This window comes from Centroberyx affinis, unplaced genomic scaffold (assembly GCF_046629955.1).
Source record: "Centroberyx affinis isolate AG114_WGS23_722 - 3 ecotype Tasmania unplaced genomic scaffold, CSIRO-AGI_Caff_v1 ptg003690l_1, whole genome shotgun sequence".
Classification (NCBI taxonomy): Eukaryota; Metazoa; Chordata; class Actinopteri; order Beryciformes; family Berycidae; genus Centroberyx; species Centroberyx affinis.
Window position 1 is genome coordinate 80,947 of NW_027281585.1, and position 18,985 is coordinate 99,931.

Below are 18,985 nucleotides of genomic sequence, written 5' to 3' on the forward strand. Positions count from 1 at the left end.
TTAGGATTACATAGAGTTGTATGGGTTTTTAAGGTTGGGTAGTCTATCATAGTTGTACCACCGGAGGAAAAAAACATGTTTTATATAGGCTAGATGAAGATGTCCAGAGGTGTGAAGTGGAAGTTCTTTTGTGAAGGTTTGTTGACCACGGCCATATGGGGGAGAGAGAGAGGGACAGAGAGAGAGAGAGAGTGTGTGTGTAAAGGGGGTGGGGGGCACAACAATGGCACATGCAGCGCAGGCCAGCTGGCAGCCAAGTTACATCATTTTCCATGGGAAAGACACCGCTGTAAGAAGAAAGCGAAGCACTGCGCATGCGCAAAACAGAATATTGGGAGTTTGGCTGGCTGCTGTGCTGTTAGTACCATGATGAGTTGCCGATGGTGATGTGGATGAAATAACGGTACCTAGTTGATTAGATGTGGATGGGAAAATGTCAAGATAATATCAACAGTTTCCAGATATATTTTTTTTTAATGTTTTTCAGCGGAGTAGACCAGTTGCTCCCTTTTAAATGTGTGTTCTCTTATCTTGCCTTCTTTTGACTTTACGAGAAGGAGCAGCAGCAACAGCAAGCTAACGCCAAGCTAGGTGGCTAACATTTGCTAGCACAGAGTAGCGCTCGGTGTAGTTAACGCTCAACTGGCGACACTTGCCAGCTTGACAAAAAAAACAGGCAAGCTTTTCTAGGTGCTAACAGATATGCAGTGAATAGATTTAGTTAACTCGCGACTGTTTGAATGTTAGCTCTTGGTTTAATTATTAACTTTTAATACTCACGGGTTTGCAATCGACATTAGCTGATCAGCTAAATTGATGCTTGGATTCAAACAACCGCAGCCCGTGCAAATCAAACAACTGCAGTGGAGGTAAGCAAAACAGCAGGATGGAGTCATGATGTGCGTACATTAGCCACCATTCTTCGTTTTGCCATATTTTTTTTCTTGTACAGATAATTTTCAATATATAATATTCATGCAGTGATCAAGTTATAGTAATTGTTGCTGTTGAATTTCGTTTGATGCCTGCGTTTTTATAAAAATGTAGCGCAGCAAGGCGGATGCTGGTGAGCCTTCATAGGAAACTCTAGTTCATCCTGTGTCCGATTTGTTAATACAGTTAGAGCAGTAAAAAATACTTGTGGTTCCCATTAAATAGCTATATTGCTTTTAGTGCTTCTGATTGAACACAGTCTGCATGGCCGAATGATTCTTTATGTTGCAGCTCTCCTAGCCAAAGGACTTATGAGGGCATGTCAAAAAACCTGCTGTTAGGATTTAGGTCAAAGTACAATAGATGTTTTGAAACCCACCCTCGGGTGCAGTCAGCAGGACTGATGAGTTGCCTCTGTCTGTTGACTATGAAACTGCCTGGCTCACTGAGAACCAGTTGTAGTTTCATGTTGGTATTTGTAGTGTGCATACAGTGAGCATATAGTGAGCATAGTCCTTCTTAGTCTTACATGAGTCTATATTACTGTTTCTCAGTTGATAGCTAGATAGGTTATTTTTCAATAATCATTTATATGACAACCTCCTTTAACTAATTCATGGTTTAAATGAAGAAGTAATACATCCATCTTCAGGCTACATTAGTCCTGCTTTCAACTTGAACACCAAATCAAAGAATGCAGTAATGTGGAAATCAGTAGTTGATTTAGGATATCTAGATGACATTGGATACTTTTTTCAGAAAACAATCCAAACCGCCTCAATTTGCGTAAAGTTTGCTTTTCTGTCGTCCTAAAATAATGTCCCCACAGTTCCTTGGGTAGGCAGTTGTTTGCCTGCCGCTCAGATGTGTTCCAAGGTACTGCAACACTACAAGCTGATTGAGGCTTTGGCAAGCAGTGTGAGTCATCCATGACCACAGCCAGCATCACCCTATATTTAGCTGATGCATGGGGGGACTGAAAGTCATTGTGAAATCAGTTTTCACTCTGAATGATTAGATTAGGTCCATCGCCTCCCTGGAAGGGAGACGATGGACCAAGAGGATGACGTTGTTAGAGATGACTGTACCCAGTGATCTTTGATGGTTTGATCATAAAGGTGGTGGTGTGTGGAGCATCTTGCTGGCTGCTTTTGATGTTGCCAGCTCTCCTGTTTATAAGCTAGTTTGGTCTGTCTTGTTTCCTTTAGTCCAAATCAGTGCTGCATCATCATTATGTGAGGCACCGCTTGTCTCATGTTAACTTCTTATCAATCTATGAACACCCTACTTTACCTAGTTTGTCTCTGGTGATGATTTAGACCAATTCATGAGACCGACCTGATCATCTGATATTTGAGAGTGATATGGGAAATTTATCAGGTCCTGAAAAAAGTCTTAATTGATGAAAGTTCGATGCTGAAACGTCTGCTGTTCCTCTTGCTGGTATTAAATATACTATATATGAATTTGCTTTATTTTTGGTGGAATGCAACTTTTAAACTTGAGCACAGTAAAGGCCTATATTGTTTGTTTTTCTTATATGACATCTAAATTCAAGGCCTTCAGTACTGCTACAGGCCTTAAGTCTTAAATTAAGTTTTAGCCATCTAAAAAATGTTGCTGTTTCTTGGTGTGCTGTTGTGAGAAATCAGCCAAGTCATGCTACACACTACATGGACTGCAGTTGTTTTTTTCACTATCATGTTAGTTTTGGTGGCAAATTGGGCTTATATTTCATTCTAACTAGAATTCAAAAGGTCTTAAAAGGCCTTTGATTTAACTTGATGGAACTTGCAAAGACCCTGTTTATGCAAATATTTGATCAAGACAAGTGAAAAGATGGATGTGGATGCCACTGGCTCAATTGCCTGCAAAGTCTAAACACCTCATAGGGACTGGTAGGTTAAGCATTAAAAACAGCAGAGAGGGAAACAATGACACATGCCTATAGAAAGCAACTCAAGGGACTTTAGAATAGAGCTGCAACGATTAATTGATTAGTTGTCAACTATTAAATTAATCGCCAACTATCTTGATAATCGGTTTGAGTAATTTTTTTAAGAAAAATAAGTCAAAATTCTCTGATTCCAGCTTCTTAAATGTGAATATTTTCTGGTTTGTTTACTCCTCTATGACAGTAAACTAAATATCTTTGGGTTGTGGACAAAACAAGACATTTGAGGACGTCATCTTGGGCTTTGGGAAACACTGATCGACATTTTTCACCATTTTCTGACATTTTATAGACCAAACAACTAATCGATTAATCAAGAAAATAATTGACAGATTAATCGACAATGAAAATAATCGTTAGTTGCAGCCCTACTTTAGAATATGTAGTGTTCAAGTTTATCACAATTTTGTTGACAGTGATATATTGAGAGAAAGTCTTACAGGTTACTTTTAAATGACTGAATAGTGGCAAAATAGTTACACTATCATGAATGTTGAATTTCTTCTATTTTGACATCAGGTTTTCTATATCAGACTCAGTGTCTGCCATTTTATCCAGTGGTGATTCTGGTGTCATACAGCAGCCAACTTCTGCATGAAACACAGAATTGTGGGATGGTTGGAACTGTTAAGAATATCTTTATCCATTTAATCACCTTGTCTGGACCAAAGAATATGTAGGCTATTTGGACGTGGATATTTGGCTATGTTATGGTTTTCCTGTTTTTCTACCCGAGGCCACAGGCCACATGTCTGTATGTTGTCTGTGTCCAGCCTAAACACTGATGCTGATATGTGGCAAGGTGTCCCATTCCCATCTATAGGGATTTGTTTGTATCTAGGCCTATTTGCAGCTCCCCTGCACTTCTTCCTGCCCTCAGCAAAACACAGAGAAAGAGAAGAGGAGAATTTGGGTCAGCAGCCCTCAGCTCATGGCTGTCACGCTGATTTGCTGTGTTTGAGTGATTCACACTCTGTTCCTCCCTCCTGTGTGTGTGTGTGTATGCGTATGCGTGTGTTTTTTCCACCCTCAATCATCCTCTCCTCACCCACCTACCTTATGCCTCCTCTCTTCACTCATTCTCTCTGTGTTTTGATCACGCTTCATCTGTCTATCTACACAATCTCTTTTGTTGTGGATATATTTTATGCTGTCCTAGTTTGCTCTTCTCCCTATCTTATTCTGTTTTTCTTGTTCCTGTGTTTGTCAGCGGATGTTCTCTGGAGATTTAGGGCCTATACTCTGCAAAGCCTGATTGGTATGCTTCTCCCCATGACAGTGTTTGATTTAGGTTTCATAACCTAGAAACATTGTAACACCGGGATCCTGCATAAAATATCTCTCAGGACTGATTATCATTCAGTGTAGTCTACTACACATTTAAAATGTCTGAACTCCCTTGTGTTTTCCTGATGTTAAATGTGTTTGTATTTAATAACTGATTACTGGATAAAGTCCCTAAATTCCTCTCTATATCCTCCATCCCCTCTCTTCATGCAGATGAGTCAACTTTGGCGGCGAGACATACCCCTGTCAGAGAGGCTGGGCAATGACTCTCCAGTGGGCCTGGCTCCGGGGCCCCCAGCCACCGTGGCTCCTCAAGGGCCCAACGCCTCCTGGGTACCGGAGGCCCCGCTGGTCACACCTGATGAGCCCATTTTCCTCATGACCTCTACTGCCCAAACTATATCAGGGTTCTTCGTTTGGACAGCCCTTCTAATCACCTGCCACCAGGTAAGGAGAATCTGAAATCAGGAGCCTGCAGATGGTCTAGTGGTTAGAAAGACCAACTGAACCTACAACTGAAACAACTGTTAAACACATAAATGTGTGTACCAGGGTATGAAATTAACTTGTTTTGTTTTGTTTTTTATTTGTAGGGGCATTTTGGTGCTCTTCAGGGGCAATTTTATTGACCTATGAAATAATACATTTGCATTACATATTGGCAAATAAACACTCACTTTGTACCACAAACATTTGTTTTATTTTAAACCATGATATACTTCACATCCCACACTGCTTTTCCAGTGGCAGCAAGCCGTACAAAAGAGAATAAGGCCTTGACCACACCACTTACCACAAGCTTTACACAGAGCACTTACACCAGGACATTTGCTTTTCTGATGCAGATTTAGTCTCTGTGTAAAATGAGCCATCATAAAGGAGGTTTATTGCTATCCCTGCTGTAGTCTACCCATCTCCTAATAAAGTACAAAAGCTGGTCCTGGCAGGGAATATGCTAGCTTTTTAGGCAGGTTTACCAATAGTGTAAGTATGGCTTCATTCTTGCCCCCTGCCGTAGAGTCGCACTGTGGCATCCTCAAATCACACTGCAGATCCAGACAGTACAAACGATGGATGTAAAGATTTCCTTCCAGATTGCATCCGGACGCCTGCCAAGTTCAGGTTGATTACGCTGCCTGGAACACACCCAGCCTGGGACGCCTCAGGCTGCTGAGCCATAAAGGAACTGTGGCAAGAATTCAAAGGGCTTCACCTTTCACTGCTGTCTGTCTCTTGGCTACAGAAATATATACTCCAGGTTTAGAGTATATTTACTGAGGCAAGGCTATGAAAAAAAAGTGTGGTGTGTCATGTGGTTTAGCTACATGTGAAAAATTATATAATCAGTAGAGTCCAATAATTGAAATCTCTGGAGAATGGAGATGTTTTGTGGATTTGTGCGGATAAGCTCAGCAAGGTATCTTTGCCTTGTTTGTATCAGTTCTCATGTTACAGTGAAGTTCAGCACTCGCCTGTTATATAAGTGAGATCTATTATTGTGCTTCAAGGCTCCAGTTAATGATTCCTCTTCCATTGTTTGCTGCCGCTCTTCACACATAAAGGGTTAAAGATGAGCCCTCTGTCGCTCTGGCAACAGGTGCTCCTGGCTCTACTATGACATCAGCAAAGAGCAGGGGACGGGTGGGGGGCGGGGGTGGAGTTGCCTAGCAACAAGCCCTGTGAGCGGAGTGCACCGTCTCGCTCGGTGCGCTATCACCCACTGTTTGTTATTTTACCAAAGGTGTGTGTCTGTTTACATGCCAGGAAAGGTGATAGGTGGGGCATTGTGTAAGTGGAAGGGAGCCGGATGGAGCCGGCAGAGGTGCTGATGACAAAGGCCCTCCAGTTCCTTCCTGCTGTCTGCCTGTCTGAATAGGGGGGATAAACACACAGAATCAATTACCCAAAACAGAGCCACAAACGTGCACGTATTTACACACACGCGCACACACACACACACACACACACACACACACACACACACACACACACACACACTACTCTCTGAGATCCTACTTGGACAAATAAATACCTGCTTTATTCAGACTTGAACATACAGACTAGAACTTAATGTATACAGATTTCATGAGACAGCGATTAGTTTCAGCCTATGGTTTCACCTAACCCATTTAGCAACCGTTTACTGAGCTGTGGTCTCAGAGAGAGGAAGTTGATGAATATTCAAACACTTAATCTTCCCCTGTCTCACTTTTTATGCCTCTGCGCCGGCGACAGCCGTGGCCGGAGGCATTATGTTTTCGGGTTGTCCATATGTCCCTACATACGTCCGTCCATCCCATTCTCGTGAAAGAGATATCTCAGGAACGCCTGGAGGGAATTTCATTACATCTGGCACAAACGTCCACTTTGACTCAAGGATGAACTGATAAGAATTTGGTGGTCTAAGGTCAAAGGTCAAGGTCACTGTGACCTCACAAAAGACGTTTTTGGCCATAACTCAAGAATTCATATGCTAATTATGACAAAATTTCACACAAATGTCTAATAGGATAAAATGAAGAAGTGATGACATTTTATATTCAAAAGTTCAAAGGTCAACTTCTCTGTGACATTATAATGTTTTGCTTACCACTGTAGCTGAGAAAATGATCTTGGGTCATTCTACAAAAACGGTGGAAGTGCTGTCACTTACTTTTGCAAACACCAAAATCCTTAAGTTGACCTAATAATCACATTAATTATATATGTTCAATAAATTTTACTGGACAACTATTTATGCTGTTGCCTAATTGTTTAGAAAAAGAGAGTTGTGTTGGGATTACTGTGTTGACAGCTTTTATATTGTTTCTTTGGAAAAATTAGATGTGATTTTTTTAAAATATAGGCTATATTGTTAGAAAAAATTGTAACATTTATTGAGCACAAACAGTCTGTCTTTCTATAGTTCAACCCTCCATTTGTTTTTATTATTATTTTATTATAATTTATTTATATTTTGCATGGTATGTCTTTTAACATGTTCAGGTACATGACTGTACAGTTTTCTAATTTAATTTGCAAATAAAAAAATGACAAAACTGTATTGGCTGGCTAATTAGCTTTGCCAAGATGGCAAGATCCAGGCAGACAAACAAACCATGTGGCTTTAGCATACACTGATCCAGCGCAATCTAGATAACAACAACTAACAGCAACTAACATGATACATCTTTCATAGTCTACACGTATTAACATAGTATTTTGCGCAAACATCCGTTAAGAACGACCATTGATCCTTAATAAAAAATATTATTTAAGGGGAAGGCGCATTAACCATTTGATTGGATGTCCCAAATAGACTACAGCCTAACCTACACATAATTATTTATTTTATGGCAAGCGCAGCTTATATTATAAGATGTTTGGACATTGTCGGGCTTTTAGAAAAAAAAAACCTGTTGAAAAGACTGATTCATAGACTAACTGCTTGTTGAGACTGCTGACCTCCACGCCTTGATGCCACCACCGCGAAGAACAGAGCACTGGCTACTACAGACTGAAGTTTTGGTATTTTAATCCACCCTAAAACTACTATGCAAAAGATCAAATCCTTGAGATTAGTTTCAGAAGGCAAACACTTGTGAACGGATATGTAACTAACGTTGCATAACAGTTGGTGCTGTGCGACAAAATAGGTTACTTTTTATATCCTCTGAAGTTGATGGATGCTTTGTAAAAAGCATTTTCCTTCTTTAGCCTTTGTCTACTCCATGTACATCAGCTACATTCATTTGTGTTTTATGTGTGTATGTGCAAGTACACACTTAAGTCCATATGCGCATGCGTGTATGTACATATGCATGTGTACCAACATCCTCCTCCTCCTCTGTCTCTCTTCCTTTGTTTATCTTACAGAGAGGTTTTGGTATTTTAAAGGGAAAACCCACACTAGTTTTTCAGCGATGTTAGTCAGTTCTCTCAGTGTTTCTGAGCATGAGCAGCTCTGTCCCAAAGCTGGAATCTAAACAGTCTAATGCAATCTGTGATGCCATCACAAAACTATTTTGGAGCTGCCCCATTAACAGCATATGAAAGGCTGAAGTTGTAGACTCACAGAATGGTAATTTGAGCTCTTACACCCGTCTGAACTTTGTCGTAGTAGTGATTACACTTCTGATCCAGAAGATGTATCCATATCCCCAAAGATCACTCTGGGTTCAGTCAGTATCAACACATTTGGTCACATATTCATTGCCAATGGGGCAGCAGATCTGATTTTAGTCTTGCCTCCATTTTAGGCTCGGGGAGTGACTCATTTTTGCACTAAAGTCACGATTAAATTACACACCGATTTTTATGTACTGTCTTTAGAAAGCTCTGATGTACCTTTCTCCCTTCTCCCATCTTTTCAGATCTACATGCACCTGCGTTACTACAGCTCTCCAAATGAACAGAGGCACATAGTGAGGATCCTCTTCATAGTCCCCATCTACGCCTTTGACTCCTGGCTCAGCCTTCTCTTCTTCACCAATGAGGAGTACTATGTCTACTTCGACACGGTCCGAGACTGCTACGAAGGTGAGCGGACAGAGGGGCACGGTACACTGAACTGGTAAAGTAGTACCTTCTTTCATACACCTGCTACTGTACCGTGTATGCAGGCTGGTGAATGTGCTGCCATTAAAGATTATTTGGCACACACACCGTACGCAATTTTCACCAAGGCCGTTGGAGTGAAAGTTGTGTGTTCCAGCATGTGCCTTTTGACTCCCAGTAGAATTGAGGGTGTGAGAATTTATGTGTTGTGATTCCCCCAGTGGCAGATGGCCTTTGCAGTGTCTTCATTTATGAAGGCAGCCATCTTTGTTCTCTTGTTTCCAAGGCCTGTTGGGATTGCTGGGGAGGGGAAACCTGTTTCCTAGCAACTGTATGAAAACGAGCAAAGCCTTGAGAAGAGTTTCAGTAGCCGCTCGCTCGTGAACAGATAAATTGTCAGCTTGTTCTGTATCCTACCGGCCTGTGGTGCATCTACTGCCACAGGAATTTGAGCATAAATCAACCCAGGAGTTACATAACATATTGTGTGCAGTAAAATTGGTTATTATATACTGTATGTTGGCAGTATCATCCAGTATACATTCCAGTATCATCACATGCATGCCTTAATGAGGATACATGCCTGCCTCTGTGCAGGTTTGTACGCACATTTATATCAATGTGTGTGCAAGGCTGCATGGGAAGGTAGAGGTAGAGAGCAGTGGAAGCCGACAGCTTGGTCAGTCTGTACACAGTAGGTTCCCCCTGCCTGGCACATGGTGCACGGGCCAAGGGATGGCAGGGTCGGGCAACAGCTGTGGCCCCAGGGCTCCGTCTTTCTAAATATAGAGACAGACAGGAGACTTCACCACTGCTGTGCATCCAGTTGTACAGCACATAGACATAACAGGCATTAATTAATGTGCCATCCACTGTGGGCAAAATGTGCACACAGCACAGTCGGTGTACAGTATACAGAGAAACAGACATTGTGTGCGTCAGTGCATGAATGAACACACACACGGTCTCTCAGTGAGCTGCCATTAGGACAGCATCTGTGTTCCTCTGTCAACAGACTGCACATACTGTAACTCACTATGTATTATGCAATGACTGAATGGTAGAATTAAAGTAGCAGTTATTGTTCATGATGACCTTGTATTGCATAAGAGTCTTGGAGACATAATGGAGACATGGAGGCGTGGTGTCCCCAATCAAGGATCCATATTCTAAAAATGCACACACTCTTGCATTCTATGTTTTAGATAATTGTTTATGATACCATCCAGAATTAATTTAACCATCAGAATTTTAGGTATGTTCAATGTTCTTGAAGCGTTTCACTTATAAATGGAATATACATTTTTAAGAAGCTCACAACTCAAAATATTTCCAATATTTGCAATCGCAAAGATTAAAAACAAAATTGCAAATGAACCTTTTACACCCTCAAAATACAGGTATACAGGTATAAAGACAATACATTTCAGATTGAAAAAATATGTTCAATACATTACATTCCCAAAGCCAGTGTTTGGGTGAATGTGTTTTTGCAGGGGTTGCAGTACTACAATCACAGATTTGGCCTTCATCTCAGCCAACCCAAACAGTAAAGAGAGTTGAGGCAGTGGGGAGCTGGTATCTGTCGGCCTCCACAGCTACCCTTAAATTAAACCTGAGAACACCTGGGACAGCAGATGAAAACACATTACCTAGTCAGGGACACCAATTACTGGGATCAGGGTCTGGTCAAGTCAGGTTTATTTAAATTGCATGTTACTTAACAGCATTGTGACAATACAGTTAACACAATAGCTGATAAGACATTTACCAATATATAGGATATGATGTAACTATCCCCCCCTTCTGCTAATCGGGTAGTATTATGTAGGGCTTGAATGTTGGAGGAAAAGGGGTGAGAGCAGGTATGTCATTGTCACTGTACAGGTGTGTCGTTGAATTAGGCCCCTGACATGATATTGAGCCCATGAAGGCTCCACAGTGAGTTCAGGCATTCACCACTCCCCTCCACACCCGCTCTCAACACTGGAGAACCATGCCCTGTAATTATGCTTAGGGTTAAGCCTAATTCACATCCTTACCCAGTCATTTCTAAGCTCGCTGATGGAGATGGCTTACCGTTCTGGCTTGAAATGGCCAGCTCAGCAGTTCAAGAACAAAACTGTATTAGCAAACCATAAGCTTAATTATGGCAATTATACCAAGAGTTGACAACGGTGTATGACTGCCCACTCCTGCCACTGTAGCCATGCCATCATATGATGTACAGTATAACTCCTGTCTTGGTCATGGGAAACAGTTCCATATTGTGACCCCAACTGATCTTTTCAGCTGCTTCTTCTTTTAGCTTGCATTTCCCAATGCCAAAGATCCCCTTACTGCCCTCACTTGTGCCAATGCAATAATAAATCTTTCTTGATTTACTCACCTTCATGTATGACGTCAATTTGATGTTTAGGGCTCTCTCTCCTCTTCTCATTGTGTTTGTTTAATTTTTGCTGCCAAGAACTTTAACACATGGTTATGCCACATAGGATGCTAAGTTCTGAACACAGTATGCATGGGGGGACTTCACCTAGCTATTGGTTGAGGTTTTGGTATGATAATGACAGTTCACAGGTTGCTTCAATAATGAATCCAATCCTAGACTCCAATTTCCAAGTTCTTTCCAATTAAGTTTCTTCCTTTCTACACTTTCCCAGTTGATCCATTGTCCCTGCTTAGCTTGAGAAACTGCTCTGGCACACCTTGCCACATCCTCCTGGCTATGTAGTTGCTGCACTACCAGCTTCCTCTTTTCCATTAGTACAGCTTTGATCCGTGACAATTTACTTGAGCCAAGACCAAGGCCTCCACAACCTTGTTGCAGTTGCCCTACGCTATCCATGTGTCTAAAAGTTGATTTTGCTCACTGAACTGCTTCTTAACAGCTCCACTTTCGCCCAATCGCTAGGGTAAGCTAGCGCTTATGCTTCTTACTGTTGTGTCTTTAGAGTCTTTTAGGGTCACCTCCAGTCTAACGTCCATTTGAATTCCTCTGTTAGGTTGGATATAGATATCTTCAGGACGCCCTCCCCATAAAGTGCTACACTGCTAAGACATTCAGGGACTCCTACTCATTTTCTAACCCATCAAGCACTCCTCATATACATAATTTAAAATATTTACTGCTATTTTACTTAGGTCTGGGAGTCAATTTGCAGTCACAAATGGTTGCCCTGAAAAATCATTAACCTTTTGACTATGTGTGTCTCTCGGTCTGCAGCCTTTGTCATCTACAACTTCCTCAGTCTGTGTTATGAGTACCTGGGAGGAGAGAGCGCCATCATGGCTGAGATCAGAGGGAAACCTATTGAGTAAGTCCTGTTCGCTCTCTTCCTCTCTTTCAATCTTCCATTCTCTCTCTCTCTTTCGAATGTGATCTGACATATATCAATCAATGCATTCATTTCATTTCAAATAGCATGCGTACATGCCTCATTGTCATCTGTTTTGACCTGTATGAACCTGCACTTCACTCCAGGTCAAGCTGTGTGTATGGGACCTGTTGTCTATGGGGCAGGACGTACTCCATTGGTTTCCTCAGGTTTTGCAAACAGGTACAAATCGTCTTCTTGTCTCATACACATTGTCATTGACAATAACATTTCTTTAAATAATTAAGCACCAAAGCTGCTGTCCCAGCTAAGTTTTAATGTGTGTGCTCTAAGAAGGATAGGGAACAACTCTCTCCACTTAAGACCCACCAAATTTTTATAGATACTACATCACTGTTTCTCTTAGCAATTTTCTTGTGGTACCCTGTTGTTTAAAATGTGGTCTTGGATGGAAACTTTGTGCTTGATTTAAAAAATGTGTAATAAATTGTTTAGTTTGGCTATCGTAACTTTTGAGTGACACAAAGTGACAGTGTAGTATCACTGCATCTGGACAGTCACTTTATATTAGCCCGGTAATTCTCCTGACACATTGTCTCTCTTCTTTTTTCCTCATTCGTACTTCCCTTCCTCTCATTCTTGCTCCCTCTTGCTTCCTCAGGCGACTCTCCAGTTCTGTGTGGTGAAGCCCCTGATGGCCGTGATCACCGTCATTCTGCAGGCCTTTGGGAAGTACAGAGACGGAGACTTCAAGTATGTTTGCAGACAACGTACCCACTCTGTCATTCACAGCATGGATGCCTCCCTGAGCGGCCCTTCCCTCTGACTGCTGTGTTGTGTCACAGCATGTTAGACCCCGACTGACCTCAGCCAAAGGGTTTTTCAGGCGACAATATATCCTGACCATGTTCAGGGAATTTGTATTTCTCCTCGTTGTTGATTTTCAAAAGATACAAATTCAAGTCTCTTTTTATCTCTCACATGCAGTTTTTAATTCATGTATCTGAAAACTGAGCATTAAACAAAACCCATCAGACAGAGTGCTGCTCTAAGGTCCAATTGACCATCCTTTTAATTATGAACTAGATGGCCTAAAGCTGCACTTGGCAAGATTACTGGGGCTGCAACAAAGCCCGTCCCTCCCCTGTAACTGAGACGCTGTAGATTGGCCCTATTTGCCCAAACGGAATTCTGGTTTGGTCACTGGAAGGGAATCTGCTCTGCACACAGGAAGTAGCAAATCAAAATGTGAGAGTGAATACAAATTATGTCCTAGACGGCACCAACGATTCACCAATGTCAGGACTCTCTTTTGTTACTGACATCATGTTACATGATTTATAGGTATTGAAGTCCTTAAATTTTAAACTGGTACCTCTAGCTGCCATTTGGGGCCACTGGCGTGAAATTGTCTTGTGCATCTTCATCTAATTGTAGATCAGCATTCCCTCTTTGATGCTTGATATGTATGGCTCTAGATTCTAAAGCATACTGTGTCTCTCTCTCCTCTTGTCTCTCCCTCCCTCCTCCAGTGTGGCCAGTGGCTACCTGTATGTGACCATTATCTACAACATCTCCGTCAGCCTGTCGCTGTACGCTCTCTTCCTCTTCTACTTTGCCACACGCGACCTGCTCGTCCCCTACAGCCCCGTTCTCAAGTTCTTCATGGTCAAGTCGGTCATCTTCCTCTCTTTCTGGCAGGGTAGGAAGACCACATTCTGCACTTCCCTACACACAGACACACACACCAGCACGCATGCTTATTCAGTGTGTCTCTCTGTGTCTCACGTAGGAATGCTGCTGGCCATCCTGGAGAAGTGCGGGGCCATCCCTCAGATCAGCTCTGCTGAGGTCTCTGTGGGCGAGGGCACGGTCGCCGCTGGTTACCAAAACTTCATCATCTGCATTGAGATGTTCTTTGCTGCTGTGGCTTTGCGCCATGCCTTCACCTACAAAGTCTACATGGACAAAAGGCTGGACTCTTATGGTAAGGGGAGTGTGTGGGTGTGTGTGCAGGTGTGTGTGTGGGGGTTTGTGGTAATTAAGCTGGGTTTGAGGGTGGAAAAGCAGAGCAAAATGCATAGATAATGAGAAAGAGAGCTGTTAAGTTATCATGGTGTGTAGTATAATTGAATTATCTGTTTGTCTGATCTAGCTAGAAACATTAGTTTGGAGAATCCATGTTCAGCGTTCAAGATACTGTCTGATTTCTGTAGTCTGTCAGAACTGACCTGTTCTCACTCTTTTTTCCTCTCCCTTGATACTTTCACTCCTATCTTTCAAACTCCACTGTTGCACCCTCTGAATATATTTTGGATCTTTATCTTTTCTTCTTCTCTGTTTTCCTGCGTTCCGCCATTTTCATCTTGATTTTCCTGTGTTCTTTGTCTCTGTTTTGTCTCTCTTTGTCTCCCTTTTCTCCTCTTTCCTCTCCCCTTCGCTGTGCTGCACTAAAAGGCTCATTTCCTATCTATGGACAGTACGGTAGGTCTGATGTTAGCTGTATTCAGTCTGTCTCTGCCACAGTGCTTTATGTTTGCTCCTTTGTTACAGTGCTTTTTGTTTGCTTCTTTGTGTTTGATTGTGGTTAAACGTCATCACTTTAACATCGTCTGTGAGTTCTGTTTCAGTATGACATTCAGTTCCCCATAAAATAGGTGTATACATTTTAAATTAATAATCATGGGTGTACGGTACCGCTTTCATGTTGTTTTGTTTCATGATGTTTATTTTGCAGTCAGTGAATGCAGGCTGTGAACATTTTGCTCTTCAGTTTGTGTGGGCACCATTTTGTTTACTCTGTGTTCCCACCCAGGCTCAATGGCCTCCTCCTGTCATCCTCTCTCCCTCCCTCCCTCTCTGTCTCTCTCACACATGGTCTCTCTCTAGCTGAGTTTCCATCCAAAAGGGTTTTATTTTTGCAAATTATGAGGTATTGAATTAGAAAAGCTGATTGGAAATGGAAAAATTTCCTAAGATTTCACATTTTTGGTTGATAAAGAAATTAGATGATAAAAAGCGATGGAAACTTGTTTCTTAGGCTTGGCATGATTAGCCAATGGTTCTATTTTATCGCGCAGCAGTTCAAAAGTGGATTTGGATGTTCTGAAAAGTTGCCTGTAAAAAATCTGTCCATCATGACTTCTAAGAAATATTGTACTCGCTGTTGCTATTGTGGCTGTATGGCCATTAGTTGGTGCATTAGAATATTGCCAAGTGCATTTCCTTGTTTTTTTCTTGGGATGAAAGCATGAAGTATGTTTAACATTAGCTGACACTAAAGAACAATAACAACTTGCCCAATACTAATCAATTCTTGAAAGACATTTTTCTTGTGGATGTGTTTTTTAAACATTCACAAAGCCGATTTATTCTCTTCAATCCAGCTGATGGAAACTAATCTAATTTTCTTTTTTTTTTCTTTTTTTTTTTTTTGTGACATTTTAAAACTTTTTGAAAAATTCACCCATCAGTCGGATGGGAAACATCGCTTCTGCCTTTCTCTCACACTTCCTCATTCACTCTCTCGCACTCCATCTCTCTCTCACACTCTCTCCCCCTCCCCTCATCCCTCCCTCCCCTCCCATCATGCCCAGTGTTTTGTCGCTAATGTTCCACTCCCTCCTGCAGGTCGCTGTGCCCCCATGAAGAGCATCTCCAGCAGCCTGAAGGAGACCATGAACCCTGGCGACATGGTCCAGGACGCCATCCACAACTTCTCCCCGGCCTATCAGCAGTACACCCAGCAGTCCACCCTGGAGCAGTGCGGGGGCCCGCCGCTGTCCCGCAGCCACAGTAACCTCAGCACCCGGGGCGACAACGAAAAGACCCTGCTGCTCAGCTCCGATGACGAGTTCTGAGACTCACACACTCTCACACACACACACACACACACACTGACACAGAGGCTGGATTTACTCTCGAAGCCCACATTGGATTTTTATCAGCTATGTGACACAAATCAGATCTTTTTGTTGCTACCTAAACAGAGCAAATCAGATTCTATGAGGTTTTTTTTTCATGTTTAGACAACAATAAGAAGATCAAATTCATGTCAGATTTGTGAAATATGTTCTGAGACGTTCCACTGGAGAACAGAGGGTAGGAAGGGATGGATTGTTTTTATGAGGAAAGAGAGGAAAAGGGGATAAATTGGTGAACTAGGAAAGAGGGAGCATGGAGAGGATGGAGTAGTTGTAGCTGCTATGGTTAGGGAGTAGAGGAGTTGACAGTGCAGACATTGGGTTCATGAACTTTTCAAGAGTTTTCATTGACTTGCATTTAGGTTGATTCATTGCATTGGTATACGGTACATAAGTAGTCGCATTGCGTTGTGTACCATGTACTTTCACTGCTCATGTGCTGATACACTTAGTAATTCACTGACTTCATATAGGTCATCGCTCATAGAAAATACAGTATCTACACGCACCCGTGAATATGACTCAGTACAAATAAACATGTGCCTGCGTATAGCACCTTTTATACTGCGCTTGAAACACCACAGCAATTTATGACACATAGATACATTATAATGCTAGAGCAAGCAAGTGCCATCTTCAGCTGAAACGCATATTATCCTTCATTCTTTCATTTTTTAATCAAATGTTAACTCGTACTCCTCCTCACCCCTCTGCCAAGTCTGCCTCTTACTGAAACATTGCCAAATACAGGGAGCCACGCCCCACCCCCCACCCCCAGTCTGCAAGACACACCGATTTTAAGATTCAGATTTGATTTTATTGACAGGCAAAACTAAGGAGCCTTTGAATTGCTGGACTTTATTTTAATATATATGGTTTTTATCGCAAATAATTCTTTTATTTAAACGTTTTATGACCTTAAAGGTGCGACTCATTTAAGACTAGCCTGTTGGAAAACTGTTTATTCCAGAGATGTTTTAAGTATACTATGTGTTATTGTTTTCTCGTGTGTTCATATGAACAAGTGTAATAGGTAATAGTGCGACTCCGGCCGTTTGCCTGACTGGGGCTCTGCCCACAATGTTAAGTGTTGTTTATGGAGCGCTGAGGGAACAGCTGTGGGAGAGAGGATTTAGTGTGGGACTGATGGACGGACAACGCCCACGCAGATTACAGATTACTGAGGAAGTGACACTGGCCCAGCTCTGCAGTGCTGTGGATTGTAATCCCATAATTGGGGCATTATTGTGCAGCACAGATCAGGCCCTGCTTCTACTGGCACCCTTGATAATGGGTGACACTGCTATAATAGGGTAGTGAGTGAGTTGGGCTATGGTTGGCTATGGCAGACAGATGAGGCCAGACAAATAGATTACAGTACAAACAAGGCTTTAAATCTGACTGCATTTACATCTGGAATAGACACAGGCTTTCAAAAGTTGATATGCAGATGTAAATAAGTGTAAGGGCAAGGTGATATAGATAATGTCCAGGTACAATAGCTATATATAATATACATGTAGGTCCAGGGTTGTGCCAGAAAGATGTACAATAGGAACACACTGCTGCAGACAAGTGAATGATGTGTTGTAGAAAGATGGGGAGCGGACAAAAGCTTCAAGTGAATCAAAACCCTCAGCCAGGCCAGTTATCCTCCGGTGGTGAGAATGATGCTACATCCATACCCAAAGGATCACATTCACCACTTTGGCTGTCATAGTTCATACTATTATCAACTCATGTTTAATATGCATTTTTAGCAGTGGCCAGTAGAAGGTGCACATGGTTGTTTTGATGCTGGAAGGTGTTATCTGGGGCTGATAAGTGGGTGCCCTCTATACATTGACAGGCAAAGTGTGCAAGCACCTTTCTAATCTAAAACTGATAGAATAGTGACAGTGGTTGTTGAATTGTGGAATCTGCCAGTGGATGGAAAAGTTGGTTTCCTGCCCCACATCCCATCCAACCCCCCTTGTACACAAACACACACACTACTCAACACATCAGTCATTTATCTCTCTCACCCCTGAACCCCTTAAATTTCAAGCAACAACAGTACTTCAATGAAGAGCGGCGGTTGACTGAATTTGTTCTAAATGTACGTTTGGCTTGGTGATGTTGAAAAGGAGTGACATTCAATGCCTTATTTGTACTTTGCCCCTGAGGTAACGGCATATCAACCTCAAGCGTCTTGATTTGACACACTATCAAATGATACTTTTGATATTATGTGATTTAAAAGTTGTATCTTAATAACAAAGCTGAATATATTATACCAGAAAGGAATGAATATTGTAAATAGAGTTTAAATAAGCGCTGTGAAACATTCATGATGATGACTATAATACTCGAGTTGGGATAGTGCTTTGTTTTGTATTTTCATGACTCATTCTTTTTATTTTGTTTTATAATTTTTCTTCATTTGTATATTGGTAATATTATCTCTTAGGTTTTGATGCTATATTTGTCTCTGTTGGTGTTGAAAAGGAAATAAAAGACAATAGACAATTTGAAAAAGGACACATTTTTTTCTTTGTTTGTTTAAAAGCAAACTTCCACCACTTGTTAAATTACTGTATACCACCAGCTCTGCAGTCAATCTTCATAAAATTAGCAATATTTTGTGATATTGGACATTGATTCTACTTGTATTGCTAGACTTAATGGATTACAGTTTATTATAAACCAGGAATCGATATATTTATCCACTGACGTAACCACCTTGTTACTCTATAAGCATTTTATAATAACTTTTCTAAAAAGTGAAAAGGTTTAATGTCAAATATCGCTGCTCAAGACAAAGTATGAAAGCGACCACCAGAGGATGTCAATGCGTTATTTACCTTCATGTGAAATTCTCAAATTCTCTTGACTTTGATTTAACTCTGAAATACATCGCATATGAACTTGGAAACAAAGAGCAATTCGCATATAAAAATCCTGGAATGAAGTCTGCGCAGGCCGCCCTCCAGCACTACATTTGGCCTGGTGTTTAGTGAAATAATAAAGTGCAT

The 18,985-nt window shown here is 41.6% G+C and overlaps 1 protein-coding gene across 1 annotated transcript; it reads left to right on the top strand.

Annotated features, from left to right (window-relative positions):
* Positions 1-405: 405 nt before the first annotated feature.
* Positions 406-18,471, top strand: LOC139661992 (transmembrane protein 184B-like). Its single transcript, XM_071540591.1, has 9 exons — positions 406-869; positions 4,388-4,621; positions 8,527-8,692; positions 11,937-12,027; positions 12,195-12,270; positions 12,710-12,801; positions 13,581-13,750; positions 13,841-14,035; positions 15,679-18,471. Exons 2-9 carry the CDS (start codon positions 4,388-4,390, stop codon positions 15,906-15,908), a joined length of 1,254 nt encoding a protein of 417 aa, XP_071396692.1. The 5' UTR covers positions 406-869; the 3' UTR covers positions 15,909-18,471.
* The last annotated feature ends 514 nt before the right edge of the window (positions 18,472-18,985 follow it).

Bases quoted from the DNA above. Each gene is read 5' to 3' on its own strand.
- LOC139661992 (XM_071540591.1), top strand. From the start codon at position 4,388: ATGAGTCAACTTTGGCGGCGAGACATACCCCTGTCAGAGAGGCTGGGC. The intron at 12,028-12,194 runs GTAAGTCCTGTT...ACTTCACTCCAG, and splicing joins ATCAGAGGGAAACCTATTGA to GTCAAGCTGTGTGTATGGGA. The intron at 12,802-13,580 runs GTATGTTTGCAG...TCCCTCCTCCAG, and splicing joins TACAGAGACGGAGACTTCAA to TGTGGCCAGTGGCTACCTGT.